The sequence below is a fragment of the Bicyclus anynana genome, chromosome 1 (genome assembly GCF_947172395.1).
Source record: "Bicyclus anynana chromosome 1, ilBicAnyn1.1, whole genome shotgun sequence".
In the NCBI taxonomy this organism is placed as follows: domain Eukaryota; kingdom Metazoa; phylum Arthropoda; class Insecta; order Lepidoptera; family Nymphalidae; genus Bicyclus; species Bicyclus anynana.
Genome location: NC_069083.1, coordinates 9,700,940 through 9,725,994, shown reverse-complemented (window position 1 = coordinate 9,725,994; position 25,055 = coordinate 9,700,940). Strand labels below are relative to the sequence as shown.

Here is a 25,055-nt window from a genome sequence, read left to right as displayed (position 1 = left end):
TTACGTAACTTACGTAACCGAACTTTTGTTATGTGGCTGACATCTGCGATCGATCAGGAAAAGTGTATTTTGGACACGGCCTGTGTATGCAGACGACGCCACACGAGTACGACTCACCTAGATGTCACGCCTATTGTCCACGGGCCATCCGCCGCTGGGTGAGCCTACCATTACCTCACACTTTCAATATTGGGTTACGAGAATTTTTCTTCAAGGTCCACATTTAGGTGTAAACACAGCCGGTATAAAGTCCCAGACCGGCAACAATGACGCACAGTTGACGTTCAGTAACTCGTGCGAAAATGAATGCACCGATCGTCATTTTGTTATGTAGTTTTGTAGGTAGGTGCAACTTTTTTTTATTTTTAATTTGCACGTTTATAGATTTTTTAAGCATTGAATAGAAGCAGACGTTACTTTATAGAAGTTCAATGTAAATAGTGACTAATTTAGTTATTTTGCTATTATGCCCAAAAAACAGGCCGACAACGGAACGAAGACAAAATTCTCTACACAAGTTTTAACCCGAAATCTGAACCATCCTTAGGAGACGTTGACACTACGTTCCAATGCAAAGAATCAGTTTCGGAGTGAAACGTGCGTTGAGGATTTTCTGTCGAATCTTTTGCGGATAATAAATAGCAAAATAAATAAATTAGTCACTATTTACATTGAACTTCCATAAAGTAAGATCCAAATCCAAATTTCTTTGCATGTTCTGGTTCTTGAATAATTTGACTGTGCTTTTTCATTAAAACTACCACTAATCATTATTATTAGCCAAGTTATTTTCGAATAACTATTTATAATATTCTATTCTTGATATTAATTATCGTTTTAAATTTTAGGTACCGTTGTAAGTTACAATGTACAACGGGAGCTGCCCTACAATATAGGCCCGAACGACCCCTATGCCGTTGAAATAAGCCCGAGCATCGGCTTTGAACCATCACAGCAGTTGTTTTGGGGGAACGGTGGGAGCAATCAAGTGGGCGGTAATGGCGGACTGTGGTCTAAAATTACCAACAAATTCCCTTTTCTGGAAAATATATTCGGCAGGATGGAGCTAGCACCTGAATATGGAGTACCGGGCATTCAACAACAATACGGAGTCCCTACTGTTTCGCAACAGTACAATCCACAACAATTTCTACCTCAACAACAATATCAACCCCAACAACAATTTCAACGCCAACAACAATTTCAACCTCGATTACAATATCAACAGCAACAAATTCAACCGCAGTTCTATCAGAGGCAGTATCAGCAGCAGCTGCCATTTGCTCGTGATGTGGGCTTCACGGATGATGCTATTATTGTGACGCCACCGCATGTACCTATCCTCCCACAGCCTATTCCACAACCCATTCCCGTGCCCGTGCCTGCACCTGCACCTGCGCCTGCACCCGCACCTGCACCTGCACCCACACCTGCACCTCAGCCGTCACCTGGATACAGTTACAACAAACCTCAATATAGATTGGAATTACCACGCAAGTAAACTTTACCTACCATTTAAACTAATTTTAATTAGACAAACTAATAATAATTACACGTTATTAAATTTTTAATGTTGTTTTGCTGTTTACAAAATAAAATCGGTCTTTTTTATAAATTACAATATTTATCTTATTTAATTATGTTAATCCATTGTTGATTTAATCATCGAAATACTTAATACGGGTACTGATAAATAAGGAGGCTCTCTCAGCAGTATTATTATTGCACTGTAATATTAATTTTAAATAAAATAAGTTGGAAATAACACTGTGTTTTATTATTACAATTATTAATTAACTTAACACTAATAAATAACTGAATGATATTAATATACATCAAGGGTTAATTATTATTATTATCAAAAAAGTAATATTAATAAACATTAACAGGTTTTATTTATATTTTTGTATCGTATGTAAACAGTTAAGTACAAGATCATTTCTCTCTTTCCGACATCCGATACTTGATCGTGAAAAAACCTGTTAATGTATTATGTAGGTATAATAGCAGTTACAACTGTTAATAAGGTGAATAATAAATAGTGAATTATTAAAAAGTGCTCCCTAAACAGTCATTACCTATTAATATAAAAACGTGATAAACTCTTTTTTTAAAATTTAAAATCATGATAGAAGATTTGATAGTTTATTTTAATAAAGAAACAAATTTTAATAAATATTGTCGTATAAATCTCAATCAATTTAGTTCCCCAACCCTATGGCAGATTCAGATTTATAATATAAATGAATTATTTTCGTTGTCCTTTGGCTGCCCTGTGATCAGTTGGAGACTGAGGTATACTGATCGTAGTACCCTTTTCCGGATGAATCGATCCCAACTGATGAGCCTGTACTTATTGATCGGCCGCCTACGACTGATCCGGATTGACGACGATGTTCTCCAGCACTGAAATTAAAATATAACATTGTGTTAATTATACACGTATATTAAACACAGAAGACGCCACGCGGTTTCACCCTCGTAGTTACCGTTTGGGCTAACCAGGAGATAGTGTAGCTTCCCAGCAGTGAAAGAATTTTTCAAATCAGTCTATTAGTTTCGGAGCCTATTCAATGCAAACAAACAAAAAATCAAATCTTTCCTCTTTATAATGTTTATTGCAGATAAAAAAGAATTCGTTAAAAGAAGAAGAAAAAGTGATACTCGAAGAAATAAAAAGTGGTAAAATCGTTAACTGCTATTTGTCATAAGCATAACTAACAAATTAAAGTAGGTTTCTCGCCCGGGTAACGTTTTACAGACAGTTACAGATACATATATAACATTAAGTATTTTGCAAAATCATTTCCTTAATTAGCAAATGTAATTAACGAACGGACGTGATAAGCGGTTCAATGCTTAACAAGTCAATCGAAATCAAATACAAAACATAAAATATATTATGTCTAATTGTCTAGACATGCTAATTGTTTGTTGCCTAAAAAAGAATGATGAATGCCAAAATGAGCTAAAAATCAGTATTTTACATTATAAGATGTTAAATTACGTATATTTAATGAAAAATTAATATTATATTCTTGTAATATCGTAACTGTATGCCTACTAGAATCTTGAATGTATTATTTTTCATCATACATGTGAAAGTATCTCTATCTGTTTGTTACGTTTTCAAGATATATTATGAATTTTGGTATAGAGATCAATTGAACCTTGGAGCAAAAGGTTTTATCCCGAAAAATCTATGACTCCTTCGGTACTTGTAAAAAACAGAATTTCATCCAAAAGCAAGTTGCCGGCATACGCTATAGCTGGGGACCGAAGAGAGAAATTTTTGGATTTGTTGAATACCTCCACCAAAAATAAGTCCTCAATATTGATGGGTATGATTAGGGTTAAAAAAATAACGTTAGAAATACTTAACCAACGCATCCAGATAAGTACTTAATAGCTTAAAAGGGTGCATTTCGAAAACCCAATTATTTGAGTATAAGGAGTACAAAATTACGGTAATTTTTTTACTCTGAAAAAAATACCTCAAAAATCCCATAATATCTTCTGACGATTTCGTGTAGTCAAAGTAAAAAAGATTGTCTGTAGTTTTATTCCCCACAATTGAAAGCGAAAATAGTAGTAGTAAATAAATAGTTTAGCTTAGTTTGACGTGATATATATAGTGGATACCGGATACCTGAGATTTTTTCTTAATTCTCAGTGTGTGAAGTCTGCCAATCCGCATTTGGCCAGCAAAGTGCACTAAGGCCTAACCCCTCTCATTCTGAGAGGAGACTCGTGTTCATCAGTGAGCCAAATATGGGTTGTTAATGATGATGATGATGATAAATAAATATACTTACATATTATAAACACAATACAGACATCACTATTTAGCCCCTAAGCAAGCGTATATATAGCCTGTGTTATAGGTATTAAGATGTTATGAAAATATACATTTACTGTTCCTATTGTCTAATCTACCTATCTAAAATGTAATAGGTCCCGGTAACGCTCGAGTAAGTACAATTTTAGCACCATGGGTTAACGAAAAATTTAATCTCAATTCTTACGTGATTAATTTATTTGCTTAGACATTAATAAGTATACAAAAGACTTCAACGTGCACAAAGCTCATCTCATAACTATTTAAATATTTTTTTTTGATATCCAAGTTAAAATGCAAGGTTGAATGTTTCGAAATTTGTATTATATAAATATTTTTAAATATTTTTATCATCGTCAATAATCATCATCATAATAAGTATAGTAAGTAAGTTTTATAACAATGAAATTTTATATGTCAATATATTTGGTAGATCTGAGAATAAGTTGTTATCTATTTCTCATATTCCTAGGCGATAATCCACCCCAATTTTTATTCATTTTATAAGGCAATGTAACTTTTGCCGGATCAAATATTTTAATAATAATAGGAACTTGGCTTATTACAAATGTCAATGAATAAAATAATGAACAAAAATATTTTTTACAATTTTTTTATTTTATCTAACGTAAATAATTATGCCACTTTTTGTCAAAATATTATTTTTACTGGAAAAAGAAGTATGTGGGTTTACTTAGGTACAATATACTTAGGTACAATAACTAAAAACACAACATAGCACGCTATACCCACATATATCTACAAGTAAGCTCTTTAAGTCTTTTAAGTCTCCGTGTCTTAAACTGTTTTGATTGTTAGGACGTAAGATTAAATGTATTCAAGTGTTTTTCGCCTCAGTGTGCACGTGTTGTAAGGGAACAGATAAAGCTGAATCGTCAGTCTACCTTAACTTTTAAATCCTTAACCTAACTTTTTAAATCAACACAAGTGGATTACTCGCCTTCACCGCCTTTAACGTATGACGCCGCCTTTAAATGGTGATTTGCCCCATTCTTGCGGTGTTTTTGAGATAATGTATAAATTATAAGTGCATAAGTGCGAAAAAAACGTCGTCTTTTATTATTATCTATAAGTAGGCCCTTGACTACAATCTCACCTGATGGTACGAAATGATGCAATCTAAGATAGAAGCGGGCTAACTTGTTAGGAGTAGGATGAAATCCACATTTCTTTCGGTGTCTACACGACATTGTACCGGAACGCTAAATCGCTTGGCAGTACGTCTTTGTCGGTAGGGTGGTAGCTAGCCACAGTCGGCCGTGGCTAGCTACCCAGTCAAACAAATTTAAAGGTATTTTACGATGCAACTCTAATACTCTATACTTACAAGAAATGAGGGGAAAATCAAACAATACGATATAATATAACAAATAAAACACTTTATTAGTACAGAATGTTAATTACAATAAATAGCTGATCTTCCGGCAGTTGCAGTGCGGTGCGCGGCGCGGCGCTCGCTTGCAACTGGTGGAAAATGCGCGTCTGGATGGATGAGCCGACACCATGGAGTTAGTTTGTTCTTAATGTTGCAGTTAGTGCCTATGAACACACAAAATACATAGTGAGTTATTGAATGAATAAACATGATCGTTATAAATATTTATACCTAGATATAATCACTAAATATCTGCACTAAATCACTAACATCAGTGTAGGAGTGTTTTCAGATGAGTATTTATGCCAAACGCTAAATTTAATATTGAAATAAAGCCTAAAATCATGCTCAAACCTCAACAAATACGACCTTCGAAAATAACATGATAATCGATAATAGCGATGCTTGAACAAATAAACAAAAGAACAAACGATATATATTTTTTTGTTCTATTGTTCTCATGCGATCAGTGGACAAACGTAGTAATAAAGTATAGTAGAGGTAAATTTGGCGGTTAGAAGCAACTTTCCCCAGCAGGAGCTCTATAAATATGTCATGATTTTGTGGACTTTCTATCCAGAATGTATTTTCAAGCGTCGAATCGCCTGTAATATAGTTAACTGGACAGCCAGGTGATTCAGATAGTATCTGAGTCTATCCTTGTATTTGTGGTTACTGAATTTTATTTCATCTTTTATTTTATTGTTGGCATGTGTATATGAATTTCAGATATTCGTTGAAAACACGGCGTGTTTTATAATGAAACGTTGGAGTCGCAAGCTTATCCCCGCAACTAGATTCCATACAATCCATATTGGTTTATTTATTGTCTTATAGACAAGTAGCTTGTTTTCTAGGATCAACCTGGAGTTCGGATCTAGCATCGAATATATCCAATTTAAGAAATAATTTAATAGCAGCAAAATTTTTTATAAAAAATATTTTTTTTCCTTGCGATTCCATAACACGAGTATATACTCGTATTATGTATATTGAGTGTAATGAAATATCAATACACTGTATAAATAAATATTTATCATGTTTGAAGACATGGTTAATCGAATCAAGTGAAAAGTATATGTGGAAGGCATGGGTAAACCAATTTCATTGAAGAAACTATGAAGCCATATGACAAATTACTCGTTAGGATTAATATGACATTTTGAGCTATAAAATAAATTATTATTCATGTAAATCAAACCATCATCATCATCCACATCATCATCATCATCATCATCATCATCATCATCATCATCATAATCATCATCATCATCATCATCATCATCATCATCATCATCATCATTGTCATCATGATTTCATAAATAATATTATATAAAGTTCCTAAACATCATTATTAACCCATATTCGGCTCACTGTTGAGCACGAGTCTCCTCTAAAGATGAGAGGGGTTAGGCCTTAGTCACCACGCTGGCACAACGTGGATTGGCAGACTTCACACTCCTAGAAAATTAAGAAAATTCTCAGGTATGTAGGATTCCTCACGATGCTTTTCTTCACTGTTTGAAATACGTGATATTTAATTTCTTAAAATGCACACAACTGAAAAGTTGAAAGTGCATGCCCCAGACCGGATTCGAATTTACGCACTCCGAATCGAAGGCAGAGGTCATATCCACTGGGTTATCACGTCTTATGTTCCTACACAGTTGCCAGTATATTCAAAACAATATAATATATATTTTAAGCAAGGCACTAATTTTTCGCTCCTTGTTATCAACTGTTTCAAACGATATGTTCCCGAATCTAGTATTGGTATCATCAAAATTTAAAAATTCAAAAAAGCTTTAAAGTATCAGAATATTTAAGCGAGTAATTTAATAATCTTTTATTCTATAACGATTAACCAACGATGTTGCATTGAAAACTATCGACTTTAACTAAGTACCACTTGCAACTTAGTTAAAGTAGATAAGACATGCAAGGAATACATTCTAAAAACGGCACACGTCAACGTTAGGCATAAGATGAGCCTCACATGCCTTGATATCACGACAATTAATACCCATCAGACCGAAATCCAGCTTCTTGTCGTAATACTTTCTCGTATGAGCTCTACCATAAAGAGTTCTACTATTACTAAATTTTCATATTTTCTATACGTAGTCGTATTTTACCTTAGCGTATTAGGATTTCCTGAGCCGTAGTTCCAGGCAGGGAACTACGGCTCAGGAAGTTACTAAATTTTCATAAGTACTAAATTTTCATAAGATGAGCCTCACATGCCTTGATATCACGACAATTAATACCCATCAGACCGAAATCCAGCTTCTTGTCGTAATACTTTCTCGTATGAGCTCTACCATAAAGAGTTCTACTATTACTAAATTTTCATATTTTCTATACGTAGTCGTATTTTACCTTAGCGTATTAGGATTTCCTGAGCCGTAGTTCCAGGCAGGGAGCTCCCAACCGCCCGCGCCTCCCCGGGAGATCGCTTGGGCGTTGGCGTTCGCATTAGCACTACCTCCCCCTGAAATCACAAAAACATACAATTATAAATGAGGTGGTGGTCAAACATGTGATGGAGTGGTCTAAAACATTTATTGTTCCTTATGAATATATTTATTTGAAACAACTATAGACTACAAGCTTAATATTACAATTTATAGGTATATATAACTACTTACATTAGGTAGGTGTACTTAATTTGTTGTCTACCTAGATGGTACTTAATATGTAAGTATTCTAAAGAATTATTGATTTGGAACCATTGATCTCCTATTAATAAAGAGGTCAATGACCGAAACGGAAACCTTTCTAAATAAATTAATAACATTTTTTAATAAATACTTTTAAAATGTATTAAAAAGTCAAGTTAAAATTAATGAAAAAGAAAGTTGAAATCCTGTCTTTTGGAATTATGAATTAGACCTAGCTATCCTTAATATTTTTACACAATATTCATACATATTATGTGGTTTTATTCAATACATACTTAAAGTTCTAATTACATCCACAACTATGTTTCATAAAACTTTCACAAAGTAGGTAAATCAGCGCACTGTTAATATTCTTTTAAATCTCTATCTTTCTCTATGATATTAGATAAAGATAAAGCAAATTGATGTTATAATTATTAATTTATTTTAATATTATATTATTATTTAACATAATCTTTGTAGCTACAAAAACTATGAAATTATTAAATTTACCAGTAACAAATTAAAGCTACAATCACCGGCGCTACCGTTAGCTTTTACCGCTAACTTAAAAGCTCCATCATTTAATTCATAGCGAATGTATTTGAAAATAAGCGCACCAGTTTCTGATTGAGTCGATCATTTTTTGCGTTACCAATAAACCATATAACTACTGACCGGTGCGTCGTGGAGTATGCACCGTTAGATCAACGAAGACAAGCGCCGGCGGCGATTGAACTTGCTCTACACGTCCAATTCTACTGTTACTATAGAATGTTTATAATGCTAGCCACCCACTGTCCGATATACCTATATTCCCGTAACGCTGTTGGCATGACGTCCGGTAAAAGTCATCGTGTGTATTGGTTGATCATGACGACTCGACTTGAAGCAAAAATCGCAAGCAACACACGATGAGTTTTATCGGACGCTTAAAGGCGTTTATAGGGTTCCCCCTCTAAGTATACGCCTATATGCGTCCGATAAATCTCACCGGGCCCGGTGGGCCTTGGCCACCCTAGAATGGTCCAGTGCCCACCCTAGAATTCTGGGCTACCGATTTAAAGTTCTAAGATGGACGCCAAAATACAAAATTTACAAAGAAAAATCAGTAAAATCAGTAGACCCGTTTCAGAGGCCAACTTCCAGCGCTGCAGGCATGTCGGACCGTGGGTGGACAACACAATTCTACTGTTACTATGGAATGTTCATTACACGTACAGGCGACAACTAGCGCGCATACAAATTGTTGTTGCGTTTCGATGTATTGCACCTACTTAATGCATTCTATATTTAAACTAAAGTCGTTAACACTTTGCGTTTCGAGAAAAGAAGTCGTATGAATTATTCAAGTTTTATTGCAATGAATATTGGACTGAGCATAATTATAGTGACCTGAAACTTAAAAGTTTTCTTAAGTATATATGCGTTATAAATAAAAATAAATGAATTTATTTTGGTAAGTTATTTTGCATACGCTAAATATATACCAGGTTCTTATTAAAAAAATAAATGAACTTTATTTTTTTCAGAAAAGCTCAATAAAATTGGGCATTGTTATTTAGGCTACATCTGACATACTTCCTTAATATTTTAGGCGTTAGAAATATGCAGTAATACTGCATCACAGATAAAAGACTAAAATTGTTTGCTTTAAGCGATGTCTGTTCTGTGTACTGCATCCATAGATTTATAACACATACGAGTAGATAGTATGTAGTCGCAGGATTCGTAAGCCGTTTTATTTGCCCCCAAATCGGAGCCCTCGCTGGAGCATCGCTACGATAAGTACGCTTGTGCGTGTCGGCGAGTGAAAATATCTTAGCTCTTACGCTCACATATTCACAGAAGTGGCTTACGTTTGGAGTGCAAAATTGTTAGGTCTTGCGTAGCGGGTCTATAAGTTATAAGTCTAAGACTGCATCATTAATATCTACGAAGCAATGGTACAATAGAGGTATTATTAATAATAGTGGATAAGTCGTCCGAGAAATGAAAGTTTTTATTAATTAGAAATTAGGATAACAAACTGATCTCGTTAATTTAAAACGTCATAAAAAGGTTAGCTGGCTAAGAGGTTTTTTTAATCACTATCCCTATCCAAAAGTCAGTATTCCAAAAGCTTTAAATGGTTTCCCAAATGAATGGGTATGACATAGATGTTGACTAATTCGATGAAGTTATAAACGGTGATTCTTTATATTCAAATCCAATTTCACGAAATCTGTTTACCTGTTAAAACCCCCTTTTCATTCATGTCGTAGATGTCCGGTACCTACGTAGTCGCAGGGTAATAAATTAATAAGTGGGTAAATACGTGCAGTACAAAATGTACCTATACCTACGCATAAGAACTTGAAGTAAAGACTTGAAGAAAAAGAAGGTAGGTACTTGAACATAGAACCTTTATCCTAATTGGTACAAAGGATATTACGTCAAATCATTCGAATACCAAATACCAATCGTTCTCAATCTTGAAAAATAAAATTAGTCAACATGGTTAAAACAGTTCGTGTTGCTCGGATTTGGATTTTTCGATTTGAGATAAATCAATTTGGATACGTTAAATTACTTAACTTTGTTTATTCAAACGATGTGTAAATTACTGCACAGAGCTAACGCCTAGTATAAAAAGACTAACGAAGCTTTAGAAAAACTGCGGCAGTTTATTTAGATGTTCAAGGAAATGTGTAATTATAAGGGACGTGTTAGTTTTATGTAAATGTGGTTAATTGATTATATTATTTAATTGCTCAATTATGTTTTTAAATAATTATGAGATGTTTTTATTTAGTACATTTAAATATTAGTTACACTGCACACCTCACAAATGTTTAATTATATGAGGAGGTTCTTGAATAAACTAAATTTTTAAATGTTACATAATAAGCACTAAAATGTTTGTTGTAAAGTAAAGTAGTAGTAGTAAAGGTCCTGTAACGCTTCTTCTCTCTTAACAATTATTTAATTATCTAAGGTAGATTCTAGACTTATAAGATTATTAATGACTAGCTGACGCTGCGCGGTTTTACCCGCGGGGTTCTTGTTCCCGTAGGAATACGGGGATAATATATTCCTCGATAAATGGGCTATCTAACACTGAAAGAATTTTTCAAATCAGACCAGTAGTTCCTGAGATTAGCGCATTCAATCAATCAAACAAACAAACAAACTCTTCAGCTTTATAATATTAGTATAGATATTAAAAAATTATGAAGAAACTGTACTGACTGTGAGTGACTTTGTTAAATGATTTTTAGGAATTAATTCCTCTGTTGGCGGGTATATACTAACTTACGGACATGGCTTAAATAAGTTCCTACATTTGAAGAGTGCATTGTAAACATCTTAGAGGTCTTTGGCCTTATGTTAGTTAGCAAGAAGCTATTCACAGACTCGTAAACGTGTCGCCTCGTTTGTCTGACTTGAATACCTACTTAGTTAAACTTTTCACATAGCCAGTTATTACAGTAATACTTATTAAGTAGTAAAGTTAGTACATAACTGTGTTTCTCTACTTAGTCTTTTATGAAATACTGAATTCTCGTAACAATCTGGACAGCCTATTTCTGTTTCCCTAACAACAAAAATGTTCAAACTTTCCTACTTTCAAGTTCATCATGTTTCTGTGCCATATTCGTTACATATACCTGGTAAACAATCAGAACAGTTTTGATAATTCTAATCTTTAAACCTCCTCCCCGTTCAAGATTTAAGAAATCTACCTATATCTACTTGAATACATATGCTACTCTAATTCGACTAGCTAAAGTAAGGAATGCCCTTCCGGTATATCTGTTTCCTGTCGCGTAAAATTTAATCATATTCAAGGCAAGAGAAAAAAGGCATCTTCTAGGCAAGCGCGCTCCACCTTAGATCTCATCGTTGCTCTCCATTAGAAATAATTTTAGTCAAGCACAATTATCCATACTAATATTATAAATGCGCAAGTCTCGTTGTTTGTTTGCAGTGACATGCAATTCATAGATGAAACTGCCACTGATGATTCCCGCGGGATTTGTGATAAACACACTTTCATACAAACGGAGCTGTGGGCGTCCGCTAGTTTAAAAGCAGAATTACTACTTTTTAGGCTGAAAGATCTGTGGAACCACACTTCGACAAAGAAACGAATGGTACTTACAGCTTTGCGCTTCAGCGTTAGCGTTCGCGTTGGCGGAGGCTCCGCCGGCGTAGGGCAGCGGGTAGGGGCCGACGGAGCGCCGCAGCCTGCGCAGCGGGATCGGCGCCGACGCGTGCCCCTCCGCGTCGATTATGTAGTACGAGCGGGGCACGTAGTACTGACCTTCTGAAATGTAAACAGGATCTCGTATTCAGGGTTGCCATAAAATATTGTGATTGATATTGTACTTGGTTTAATCAGAAATGTGATAGGTAACAAAGAGTCATATACTCTTTGCTACGTACTACGTACTCGTATGTTCGTGTTATGTAGAATAGGTACATTTTAGTATAACAAAAATCTATTGATAATACAAAAGGTTTTTGAAAATTTTATTGATTAACATTCATCATATCCATATAGCGACCCCGCACCGGAAAGCGTAATGTTGGTCGACCCCCTACTAGGTGGACTGAGGACATCAAGCGGATTGCAGGGAGCCGCTGGATGCAGAAAGCTCGAGACCGTTCACCGTTGTGTTTGGAAGTCCACGCAAGATGCCTACGTCCAGAAGTAGACGTCCATCGGCTACTAAAGATGACGATGATGTTGATAATCAGGTAATTTTACAGGCTACTTCATGGCCTGGTTAAACGTGAAAATTGTATGAAAGTCTCTTCTTTAAAATTCAAAAGGTAACGGCTTTTTAAATAGAGCATAATAGAGCAGAAAAAATAAAAGATTAACACGGAAATAATAAATTTTTGAATACCTTCATTCGGTTTGTCTACTCGAGATTAACTCCGAACTACTTAACGTTGTAGTATTTTACTTGCCCAATAAAATAAGTATGAATGTACTTATTGCGTAGTCAATAATTTTACTTAATTGCTCATCCACGTGATTGTAGAAGTATCCACCTCTGAGAAAATATGTTGAGATCATCATTCGTGAGCTTTAGCATGACCTTGCTGAGTGATTTGATTGACGAATCAATTTCCAATATTATAAGGAAGACGGTGAGGCTAATGAAGCTTTTTGTTAACTGTTCATGGTCTAAAATTTAACGATATTTATTAAATTTTGTCTCTCGCCGCGTCTAGTGCGTTTGCTTGGACTAATATGGGAAACTATTGTGCGAATTTTCGTTAATTTTTCACATATAGCGGTTCCGGTATGGTATTATTAAGTATAATATTAGATGTTAAAAACGAAAACAATCTGTGAAAGAGTACTTCATGTTCATCTCAATAATAAATTTTTGGATCATACTGTATGTCTTCACGTCACCATTTTATTCAATGTTAAGTTTGTTTTCCAACTGTTTTGCCATGATAGAGCTACTCGTTTATTTTATTTATGTTACGAATATATACCCAAACTAATCTACTAGTAAGTATGTACGGCGTACGTACGAGTCTACTTAGCTCCCATTGTATTAAGTATAAACTTATTTTCTAGGTCCTAGGACATAAGATACCTATAGGTAATGTCACAAAATTGGCCCACATATCTATTGACCCAATAGGCATGTGGGTGGATTATAATATATTATGTTATAATATATATAATATATTACGGTGGATTATAATGAAAATTTATTTTATTATGTAAAGGCGCGCTAACCAGATGTAAAGCCCGATGTCTATGGATGAGCGTATAAATGGTGGGTACCTACTTAATAGTAGATTCAGGATCCTTATAACATTACTTATCTCAAATTTGTTTTCTTCCCCATATTAAACAATTTGGGGGAATCATAAAAGTTTATATTTGTAATTTAAAAATTAGGCTTGTTTTAAAAACCTCTTTATCACTTTAGTACCAAAGCGTGACAACGCAGGTCACAAAAACACTGTATGTTTTGTTAAAAAAAACTTAATGTAAAAGGACACAGGAAACCGTTTTCAATAGCCATAGCTAAAACCAATCGGATATTACCCGCACAATTTGTTGATAAAAAAGGAAACGCAAGTGTCGAGTCAGCTCGGATGATGACAAAAACCGGGGGGGCACTAACCTGCTAAAGCCATAGCCACGATGGCAGCGAACACGAGCAGAGTGATGCGTTGCATATCGACGTTGTGCCTTCGCGGATGCTGGCTCAAAACTGGCTTGTACTGACTTTTACAAGTGTTTATATACTTTGTACATTCGGAGGCTTCGACGGCATCGTGTTTGCAGCCGTGCGCATTTTCGTGCGCCCATCGGTAATAACGGTCCGACTTAACAAAAAAGTTAACATCAAAATATTAGGAAAATAAAAAAGATGTTCTAATATGAATATTATAATCTATAGAAAAACTAAATATATTGTCCATTGTATTAATAGAGGTGAGTTTTTGTATTAGTAATTAATACATACTAATCCACTTATACTTCTAATCTAATATTATAAAGAGCAAAGATTTGATTGTTTGTTTGTTTGCATTGAATATGCTCTGAAACTACTGGACCGATATGAACAATTATTTCACCAATTCATCCTCACTTTGAATGTAAGGAACGAACCCCAAAAAAAATTACTCCAATAAAAAGATATTAATCACACTTTCTTTTTAACATTTTATAGACGAAATTAATATACATAACATACCCTTACCAAATCTCATCTTTCTAGTTTACAAAACTCTGAGTTATCTCACTGACAACTTTATATTTTTATTTACTAACAACGGAATTAGTATGCAATTTTCGATTACCAACTACGTTTTTTAAGTAGGTCGACTATTACTCTTCAAATAGCAATTGTTAATTAGTTGTTATAGCTTTCCTTGTATTTTCATTATATATCTTATTTATGTGAATTTTTCACTTATCCGCAAATAACCGTTTAGCCAGTAGAGGGTGGGAACACTTAAAAACTTAATATTTTACAAACGGATCCCTAAATCTAAATATATTGAAAGAAAACCCCTTGTATCTTTTGAAAGCCTATCCAACAATACTCCACACTATGAAATAACCGAGTAAAAAAAAATCCTCCCCACTTTACATATACCCCTACCCTAAAAAAAATATTTTTCAAGATTTTATTTTACGGCTTTGTTCACATTTTTATTGTACATATTCATGTCAATTTACAGCTTTCTAGTAGTAATAGTCTCTGCGCTAAGCCGCGGACGAAACTATAAGGGTTCCTTGTGTACTACGGAGCCCTAAAAATGAATCTTGAATAAGCGAACGTGACTGATTTCACTAGTTCTTTTTTTAAGAATACTCCTTCAAGTACGAGAATGGTTCTTACGAAGAGAAAAATTTCAAAAGTCTAAAAAAAATTCTATATTCCCATACAAACGATTTGTAATAATTTGAATTTTAATATAATATATAAGATAAGGTGTAGCGTTGGATAGGGGTTGGATAGGGGTAGAGTAGGGGTAGGTAGGGGAAGGGTAGAGGTACAATAGAGGTGGAGTAGGAGTAGGGTAGGTAGGGGTAGGGGTAGAAATCCACAAAAGTCAAAGGGAAGCTTGACTGGGTCCGCTAGTAATCTATAAATTCTAAATTACAGCAGCTACATCTTTGAAAAAACTGATTCAAAATAGAAAAGTCCTTAAAAATATTAAACTTAATCACCCTACGGAATTTTCCGAAATCGCTCCAACGTTTTCATGCAGCAGTGTTTCGGGGCGGTAAATCGATCTAGCTAGGTTTATTTTAAGTAAGTTCACTAATTCGAGCGAAGCTAGGTTCTTTTAGTAATGATAAGGTAAATGAAACTAACATTATATTCTGGCAATGTAATTATAAATTATCACGGTATCCAGTCAACCATGACTTTTGTCTGAAATTGAGGTGTTACTAACAAGAATCACAGGAAGCCTGCGGTATAGGTTTACAAGTTGAACACTAGGTACGAGTACATACATAACAACGATTCAATACAAGTCAACCGCACTATTTCGAATCATCATCGCTAGCGGCCATTTTTAATGAGAAAAACTTACATTGTTGCGGTTGGTATGTAAAATTAAACTTTGGCAGCATCAAAATAATACAGTGGGTATGTGTGTCCTGCGATATAGTGTAACCCCGAACGTGGGCAAACACGAAAAAAATTGAAAAAAATGTTTTTTTTTTGATGAATTAAGATTTATTATTAAGATTATATCTTCGTAGACACTATGTACAAAAAGTAACGATTTCTTCAAAGTAGGTTGTAAGTCGATTACATTAACATTAAATGAATTACATGAAAAAAGTAATATTATGCTAAGTAAATTGACTAGAGCCTGCAATAGCCAGACATACCTCATTTAAATAATGAAAATAAAATGAAAGTTTATCAGCCTATGCCTATGCGATATATGAGAACAGAGCACAAAATTAAATTCCATGGAAAATAGGTAAGCGTATAATAATTGGACATGCAGTAGGTTACTTTACTGCCATATTTGACATATTAATAGGTACATTTTTTAATAAATCAATAATAATAATTGCTCAATAAATCAGTACTTAATATAAGGAAAAACTGGAATACCCTATTGTATCATCTTACCCTCGTGAAAATTCATAGATACTTACCATCATACATAATCGCATTGAAAACCTAGTAACGAGAAACTGTTATAAGTTGAACAATAACCAATAAAGTTTAATACCCTCGATAATTATTGTATTATACACAGTTATAAAATAAAGTAGCTATTCCTAGCATACTTTATTACAAGTGTAGCTCTACCTAGTTAAAAAAACCGCCCAAGTGCAAGTCGGGCTCGCACACCAAGGGCACTCTTAATTAGGGGAGACCGGGGATGAAAGTCACATTTTTTTTTGCGTTTTTAACACTATTTGTTTTAGTCGAGGATAATAAATAGTATAATAATGAATAGTCTATTTATCACAGCACATATTCAAATGAATCACACTCAAAAACGTAATCAGATTTTAGCTAGTTTCGATAGCTAACTTCGATATCTGATTATATTAATAACTTGTAAGTAGGTATTTACTTTATTCTGTTTACCAGCTTGCTCCGCTCCGCTTGTTTAAGCGGGTACAGAAATACATCATCTCACATTTGTAAAAAATCCAACTGTCTATCTATCACGGTTCATGAGATACAGACGGACGGACAGCGGAGTCTAATAGGGTCCCGTTTAATTATTTTAGTACGGAACCGTAAAAATGTCGGAAGTATAAAAACTCAAGGCTCATATCATTTTTATGTATTATAAAATGGTTGTACATACTAAATACTAATCCAGAAACTGTTCCTATAACCTGGACGAGAAATAGCAGCTACCCGCGACTTTAAGACAATTGTATTTAGATATCGAATTTCTGAACCAAACAATTACTTTCATAAATATTGTGGGTGTTGTCGTTACACACAGAAAATAAAAAATAATTTTCAGTGTTTTCGAGGAACATAAGCATAGATCATTTCTCTGCAGTCTACATTTCTGACTTTGTCATTTTTAATCTACACTAAATACATACTTACACAGTACACTACATGATACTTTCACTGTGTTGTTTCACCATCACATAGCGTTTGAAATAAAAACAAACAACAAAAATTATCTTACAAAATTTATTTCAGAAATAAAAATAATAACATCAAGCCTTTAAATTGACAATCCTCTTGAAAATAATACAATAATTTATGAGCACAATTTCATTTTAGGAATAATAATAATTATTACAATAGCATCTAATTCAGATACAAGTACAACAACCTGGTTCATTCTCACAGTTCATTTTGACTATTACATCCATATAGTGTTCATTAGGGCCTGCACTATAACACATTTAAGGCCTAGGCCGCACTACGGTTAAGCCGCTGAGAAACCCCTAGAAAACAAATACGCACCTGCGGCTTTTTCCCGGGACTGATTTTAAAAACGTGATTTGCTATATAATGCTCGCGGGGAAAAACCGCGGCAAAATATGTAATCTATAGAAACAGCGGGCGGTTTTGTGGGTAGACCGTCTCGCAGACCAGAGGGTGGGCGAGCTATTTCAACCATGCCATCCATAGAGTCAGAGTCTGTTTTAAACGAACCAGAATATGAAAGTTTATCTCAAAAAATCATCAATGAAAAACTGATCGTTTCGCGATTTTTAATCGTGGTCTGTGCGCCTCGAGCGGTTCCGCGTTTGTAGCGATTAATCGCTTGCGGGAAAAAATCGTAGTGCGGCCTCAGCCTTACTATACAATACCGTACAGTATAATAAAATATCAGAGAGATGGAATAAAGCACCTAAATATCATTGAGATGTGCAATAGCATTGTCTATTGTCATACAAAAATAGATATGGTCATGTCATCCAAGTATATAAAACACTATAAAAATAAAATATAAACAATTAAAAAAAAACAATGCATTGGAATTCACGGTACAAAACCTCGATGTTTGAAATGCACAAAATAATATTGAAATTGGAATATCTTAGTTTCTGTTGTGTGTACATATAATACACAGAACTGTAAAATTCTTATCAATATATTAATATAAACAACATTTTAACCTATACTTTAAGTTTTTTTTTTTTTTACATTTTAAAGAGATATTTTTACAACCCTGTATCCACTATACGTAATGACAAATAGTGCGCTTCGTAATCTAAAAGAATGTAATACACAAATATTTTGTATACAAGTTAAACATTATACATGTAATAATAGTAAAATGCTGTTCTTTTTAAATAAAAAATAAAGTCACATACATTTATTTAGAATAAATATTATTAACAATCTCAAATAAAAATTTCGTTAAACGTTCACTATAATATTATGACATCTATTATTTACTAAGAACAATTTATTTTAAAAATAGATACAACACACAGTTCATTTTGTGCATGGACAAAATTATGTTTAAACTAAAATGTAAAAGGTTAAAGTATAATCGAAGTTGACGGAACTTACAAATGAAGGGGAAACCTAATAGAACGACAGCCTGTGATAGCCAGACATACGTCAATTTATGAAGACTAGAAATTTCCGGACTTTTAGTCCATGTTCCAATCATGAAAAGTACCTTGGAAGGTAGTAGCTTCAGCCTTCATGACACAGGCGAATTACCATTATTGTTTCACAGACTGTGAGCCGGCCTGACATTTATTAGTCCAATACAAGAAACCCTTTAACAATATTAAAAATGACCTAAAGCTTATATAGATGTTCATCAATGATCATTGTTGTAATCATTTTTGTTGGGTAAAGAGCTCCTAAAAAATGCTGTTTGTAGAAATGGCACAAAAACCCATCCACTTCTAGTTTACTGAAGAAGTGTTTCATTGGTAGATATTTCCAACCTTATTATATCAAATTTGTAATAGAAACAAATCTAAAGAAGTTCAACTCTTTTTTTTTTAATTTGTATAAAAATTACATATATGTGTATTGCGAATCAAATTTATAGTGGTGTGTAGTATCAGCACACAGAATATTATTTATTGGTGTTTAATATTTTCGGTGTGCCAGTTTACCTCGTGCCCTTCAAAAAATGACAGAAAATTTTGTTGGAGAATTTGAGTACAATACCATTCCATACGTAATAGGTCTGAGTAAAATGAGGTATGTCTGGCCATCGCAGGGTCTAAGTCTGTAATATTTCTACGTAGAGGGCAGTGTGCGTCGTTTACTTTGTCTTGACTGTGGCTTGTCTCTGTCGGAGGGTCTTGTTTGTGTTCTGGTCAACTTCCGGCAGGTCGGAGTCCTCGGTTTGGACTTTCTTTACTGTAAAGAAACATTCATCATTATTATCAACCCATATTCACTGCTGAGCTGGAGTCTCCTCTCATAATGAGAGGGGTTAGGCTAATAGTCCACCACGCTGGCACAATGCGGATTGGCAGACTTCACACATGCAGAGGATTAAGAAAAATCTCTGGTATGCAGATTTCCTCACGATGTTTTTCCTTCACCATTTGAGACACGTGGTATTTAATTTCATAAAATGCACTTAAAATTAAAAGTTGGAGGTGCATACCCCAGACCGGATTCGAACTCACACCCTCTGGAATCAGAGGCATAGGTCATATCCCAGTGTTTTATATATCTGAATGAAACTGCATGAAAAACCTGCTTGCTCAGCCTTTACTATTAATTTATCTACTTTCATTTACCTTTCTCTTTTCTGGGCTTCTCCTTCTTTTCCTTTTTGGGCCTGCTCTGAGCGAGTTGGCGGGCCTCTTGGCGCTGTTTGATAGCTTCCGAGATGAAGTTAAACATCAGGTAAACCTGCAGAATATATCATATTTTTATTACTTCGTTCGTTATCAACCCATATTCGGCTCACTGCTGAGCTTGAGTTTCCTCTCAGAATGAGAGGGATTAGGGCAATAGTCCACAACGCTGGCCCAATGTGGGTTGGCAGACGATTTTATTACTTAGATAAACTATATTATGGACTAGAGAACGTTTGCAATTATGTATGAGTGAAATTCTGTTTTTAAACAAATCCTCTATCTTTTAGTGAAAGTACTATTATATCATACATACATTGAAAGTTAAATAAAAGCTTGTAATGTAGATAATGATGTATTGTGTGACGGCCTCCGTGGCGCAGTGGTATGCGCGGTGGATATACAAAACGGAGGTCCTGGGTTCGATCCCCGGCTAAGCAGATTGAGATTTTCTTAATTTGTCCAGGTCTGGCTGGTGGGAGGCTTCGGCCGTGGCTAGTTACCACCCTACCGGCAAAGACGTACCGCCAAGCGATTTAGCGTTCCGGTATGATGCCGTGTAGAAACCGAAAGGGGTGTGGATTTTCATCCTCCTCCTAACAAGTTAGCCCGCTCCCATCTTAGATTGCATCATCACTTACCAGGTGAGATTGTAGTCAAGGGCTCACTTGTAAAGAATATTAAAAAAAAAAAAAAAAAATGACCTGGAAGGAGACGAGTAAGCAGAGCGCCCCCACTCGCAGCAGCAGCGGCGCCGCGCCGGCCGCGCCGAAGTAGAAGGTGAGCACGCCGAGCACCAGCGAGCACAGCCGCACCGCCACGAACACTACGCCGTTCAGCACGCCCAGCACTGCGGCACACACAACAATCAATGTTGAAGCAATACAATAGCAAGCTGGTGAATGCGTTCGTTACGAAAAGTGTAATGGGGATGATGACTAGGTTTGAATATACTGATTTTTATGATACATTCGGGTAAATAAGGTCAATGTTAACTAATTTATACATAAAAAGCAAAGATTGTCTGGACATTTGCAAAATAAATGAGATTATAAAATTTCAAAATCTATTGAATTTTTTTTATCGTAATTAGATGAAAGTTCATACAGTTTTAAAATATATAATAATAATCTTTTCTAACTTACATTTATCCAAGTAGTCCTCCCGTTCACCCCTGAGGATGGAGTTGAGCCGGTAGCTGTGAGCCACAAACTCAGCCAATGCATGCAGAACAATCAGGCACACTCCTACTCTCTGGAACCTGGCAAACAAGACAACTTCATTTAATATCTTAATCAAATCTATACTAATATTATAAAGAGGTAAAGTTTGTGATATTGTAGAGGGTAATCTCTGGATATACAGAACCGATTTTGAAAATTTGTGTACCAATAAAAAAATTCATTATTTATTTAAGCTATATATTGTTCCCGTATTTCCTCTGAAACGGGAATTACGCAAGTGAAACCGCGGGTATGGGCTAGTAATTAATGTCTGCAAAAAATGCGATTATTATAATGGCATTCGTAGTGGTAGTAGATAATTTTAAAAAACTGTTTCATGAGCCAAACACAATCCAAGGTCACTTTTATACTGATAACCATTGTTTAATTTAGCACACAAATTTCATTTATTTATTTATTTCTATATCTATTTTAAATTCACACATTTAAACCATACAAGGAAACTTAATTTAAAACAATCCTGTGCATAAGTGGTTGTCTCGCAAAACAATCTCTTAACAAACAACCCTCTGGGTTGAAGTAAGGCGAGAGGTAAATTAATACTAAAAATCTAAAAATATATTAATCTTTAATAAGATACTGAATACAAATTATTGCAGATTTATTGATTTCAAAATAAATATTGAGGAAAATTTGTAATAGTATCTAGTATTGTATATTACTAATAATAGATATGGTCTAAAACTCACTTGAAGCCATATGCGAGGCCCACAAATGCGAATGCAACAGCAGCATGGGTAATGCGACCTGACCACTCATCTTTCTTGACGCGCTGGAAATATAGCTCCGGAATAGTGTGGATCCAGTATGCAGCTTGAACTACCCACCATAGCTTCAGCAAGAAACTCATAGGGTGGTTTGGGTACCCTACAAAAAAAGTCCAGTAAAGATTTTTTAATTTAGATAAAACTTTGTTTTTGAAAATGGCATACATAACTACAATTTAAATTATATGCCTGGATTTTAATAAATACCTAAAGTTCAATATTAATTTTCAAAACACCTATTACAATGGTAATACAAAAGAAACAAAATTGTTTGCCCAAGCCTGCCTGCCTGGGTTATTATTAATCTATTAACTAAAGTGCAGTGCAGTGCAGTGGCGTGCATTTTATAGAAGCAAAAATGCCCTGCCTATCCTCAAGACTTATTAAAAACCTGTATTGGAAAGAAAAAATTTCATTTTGTACATACAGTGCATACCCTAGCTAAAAAACTTGTGCACACCACTGCAGCTATGTAAATTGCAAGTTTTAATCAACTACTACAAATCAAATATTACGAGTTTCCAATTAGCTATTAATTAATTGTATCAGCGAAATTAGCACTAGTATTTCTTTTAATTAAATATTAACTAATTATGTCTACAAAGTAGTAATCAACTTTACATTAATTTGTAATGCTTTTAAATTTAATGTGTTTTGTATATCAATGTGACTTGGCTATTTTATTTACCTACTTTGGTAGCAATATACACAGTAATATTTTAGGCTGTCATAAAATTTAAGGTCCAGCAATCAGTGGCTCTTGCTACAGATAGAACAGTTCCAAAGAAGTATAGGTCAGCTCTAACTTACCATCCCAAAGCTGGGAGATGTTGAAAATGAATCCTTCCCGGAGAATGGCATCACCTCCCCACACTAGAGTCACAAGTTGGAACACAACGAGCTGGCCTGATTCATTCAGCGAACTTAATCTTGACTTTGAAAGATGAAACTTCTTTGATATTTTCTAGAAAAAAAAAGAGTATATTTCTTTCATTCATATTATCAACATGGACAATATTGATTTTTATATTTTTTATTGTTGATAATATATACAGTGTAAAGTCTATATAATGAAATTAAAAGGACTGTATGTTTTATGGTGATAAAGAGAGTTGTTAAATGGAAAAAGAAAGATCATAATTCTGATGCTTTGAAAGAATTTAAACCAAATTCTTCAGTTAAATTCTCCCCCTAAGCTTTCACAATTGGCCCAAGGTACATTATATATTAGATGTATATTATTCTGGCTCTGTCAGTGAAACCACCATCCATATACCAAATCTTTGTATTAGGATTCTTTAATTTTTTGGAAGATTTCTCCTTTAAATAAAATTTAATTAATATAAAATAAAAAAATAAATAAGTAAATTTTTCGTCATTTTTCCATATTGTGGACACAGTAGAGCCCATGACTTCCAATTATTATTAATCATGGTGAACGTGCAATCCCAATTTGTAAACAAATTAATTTCTTGTGATTTCTTGAATGAGAACCGACAGTAGAGTTTATTCGGGCTAAGATAATAAAGCAACAAAAGAATGTACACAGCTCACTCATTTTGGCAACTTAAAAGGTACTTTTTATTACTTAATTGTTGTTGTAATTAAGAATGGGTGTAATGCTCTATAGAATGTATCATTGTATGGAAGACAAGCTAAACCAGTTTTTAAATAAACATTTTTATTAAACATGAATTACTTACGTCTAAGAAGTACTCTTGGATGATAGCATGCATAACAATGCACACCAAGGAATAGAAAAACACAGCACAGGCATCCTTCCAGCCAGCTTCATATGAATAGGGTTCGCCTTTCGGTGATTCGCGAGTCGGTTCCACGCCAGTGACGTTGTGGTGCAAACTTATGAATAAACTTGCCACTGGACTTGTTGACTGTAAATAACACTAATATAGTTAAGTCCGGCTTATGGAAAATCACGAATACAATTTTGAAAAACATATTTTTACAGAATACGTGGCACCCGCCTTTCGCTTACCTGTACCATTAATCCGACCAGGAAAACCATAACAACACATGAAACAATATCAGCATGGTTTTGTATTACAAATTCGTGACTGAAAAATGGGGGGTTCTTGTTAGTTTTTCTTCCAATTGCTGGTTTTACACCCATCTTTTAGGTTTTAACCTAGAACTGAAAATTAAACGGTAATTACTTATAGAATACACCACCACGCGGAAGGTTTATTTTCGTCAATATTAATATTTAAGTAATTTAAGTAATAGTAAATAAATTTACCACAATTTAAAATTTTACGCAGCCGACAACGAAAAATGTTTCGGAATTTTGACAGCAAATTCACTGACGTGACACTTTCACTTGCTACGCGGTCAAACGTCAACATGAAGCCGTTGTTTAATGACAGTTGTGTTGGCACCAATCTAATCAAATGAATGTTGTAAATTATTACTTTTGTTTAAAAAGAAATGAAATCTCTTTTTGCAGACTTTAAAATTCAGAACATATTTAGTAAATTAGTACAAAATTTAATCGAACAATAAAAAACTAAAATTAATGAATTTCATATCCGGATGTATATAATCTAATCTAACTGAATGTTGCCATGTTGACTTATAAGAATCTTTTGTCTGTGATGAGCAGTTAAGCCTAGTTCGGACTACTTTAGTATTTTAGTCGAGTACGAACCGTTTTTGGATTTACCGCCCAAAAATCGTTTGTATTCCACTAAAATACTAAAGTAGGCCGAACTAGGCATTAGAGATGATACATTATTTTTTAACACAATTTAAATATGAAATTTTAAATGATATTCGCCTTTAGGTTAACTGTTTATGGATTATAAACTCCGAAACTATTAAACCGATTTGTAAAACTCTTTACAGCTACACTTTTAGTCGGCTATAGT

At 34.4% G+C, this 25,055-nt stretch overlaps 3 protein-coding genes and 1 long non-coding RNA gene across 5 annotated transcripts; 1 reads left to right on the top strand and 3 right to left on the bottom strand.

Annotated features, from left to right (window-relative positions):
- Positions 1-202: 202 nt before the first annotated feature.
- LOC112046899 (tyrosine-protein phosphatase non-receptor type 23) lies at positions 203-1,765 on the top strand. Its single transcript, XM_024083741.2, has 2 exons — positions 203-342; positions 849-1,765. Exons 1-2 carry the CDS (start codon positions 303-305, stop codon positions 1,499-1,501), a joined length of 693 nt encoding a protein of 230 aa, XP_023939509.2. The 5' UTR covers positions 203-302; the 3' UTR covers positions 1,502-1,765.
- Positions 1,766-2,131: 366 nt separating this feature from the next.
- Positions 2,132-14,195, bottom strand: LOC112046898 (uncharacterized). The gene is made up of 4 exons (XM_024083739.2): positions 14,038-14,195; positions 12,039-12,203; positions 7,614-7,725; positions 2,132-2,406 (listed from the first exon to the last, which is right to left on the bottom strand). Exons 1-4 carry the CDS (start codon positions 14,090-14,092, stop codon positions 2,280-2,282), a joined length of 459 nt encoding a protein of 152 aa, XP_023939507.2. The 5' UTR covers positions 14,093-14,195; the 3' UTR covers positions 2,132-2,279.
- On the bottom strand, positions 5,219-7,607 carry LOC128198237 (uncharacterized). Its single transcript, XR_008250988.1, has 2 exons — positions 7,370-7,607; positions 5,219-5,398 (listed from the first exon to the last, which is right to left on the bottom strand). It is a non-coding gene; the product is annotated as an uncharacterized LOC128198237 (long non-coding RNA).
- A 3,350-nt stretch (positions 14,196-17,545) lies between the features above and the next one.
- LOC112046885 (translocating chain-associated membrane protein 1) lies at positions 17,546-24,585 on the bottom strand. Of its 2 annotated transcripts, none has more exons than XM_024083715.2 (9): positions 24,428-24,585; positions 24,167-24,322; positions 23,874-24,062; positions 22,981-23,134; positions 22,093-22,270; positions 21,305-21,420; positions 20,864-21,009; positions 20,100-20,214; positions 17,546-19,710 (listed from the first exon to the last, which is right to left on the bottom strand). In XM_024083715.2, exons 2-9 carry the CDS (start codon positions 24,299-24,301, stop codon positions 19,613-19,615), a joined length of 1,131 nt encoding a protein of 376 aa, XP_023939483.1. In that variant the 5' UTR covers positions 24,302-24,322; positions 24,428-24,585; the 3' UTR covers positions 17,546-19,612. The 2 variants fall into 2 exon arrangements, with proteins under 2 accessions (XP_023939483.1, XP_023939484.1); XM_024083716.2 differs by having other exon boundaries at positions 24,431-24,455.
- Positions 24,586-25,055: the final 470 nt, after the last annotated feature.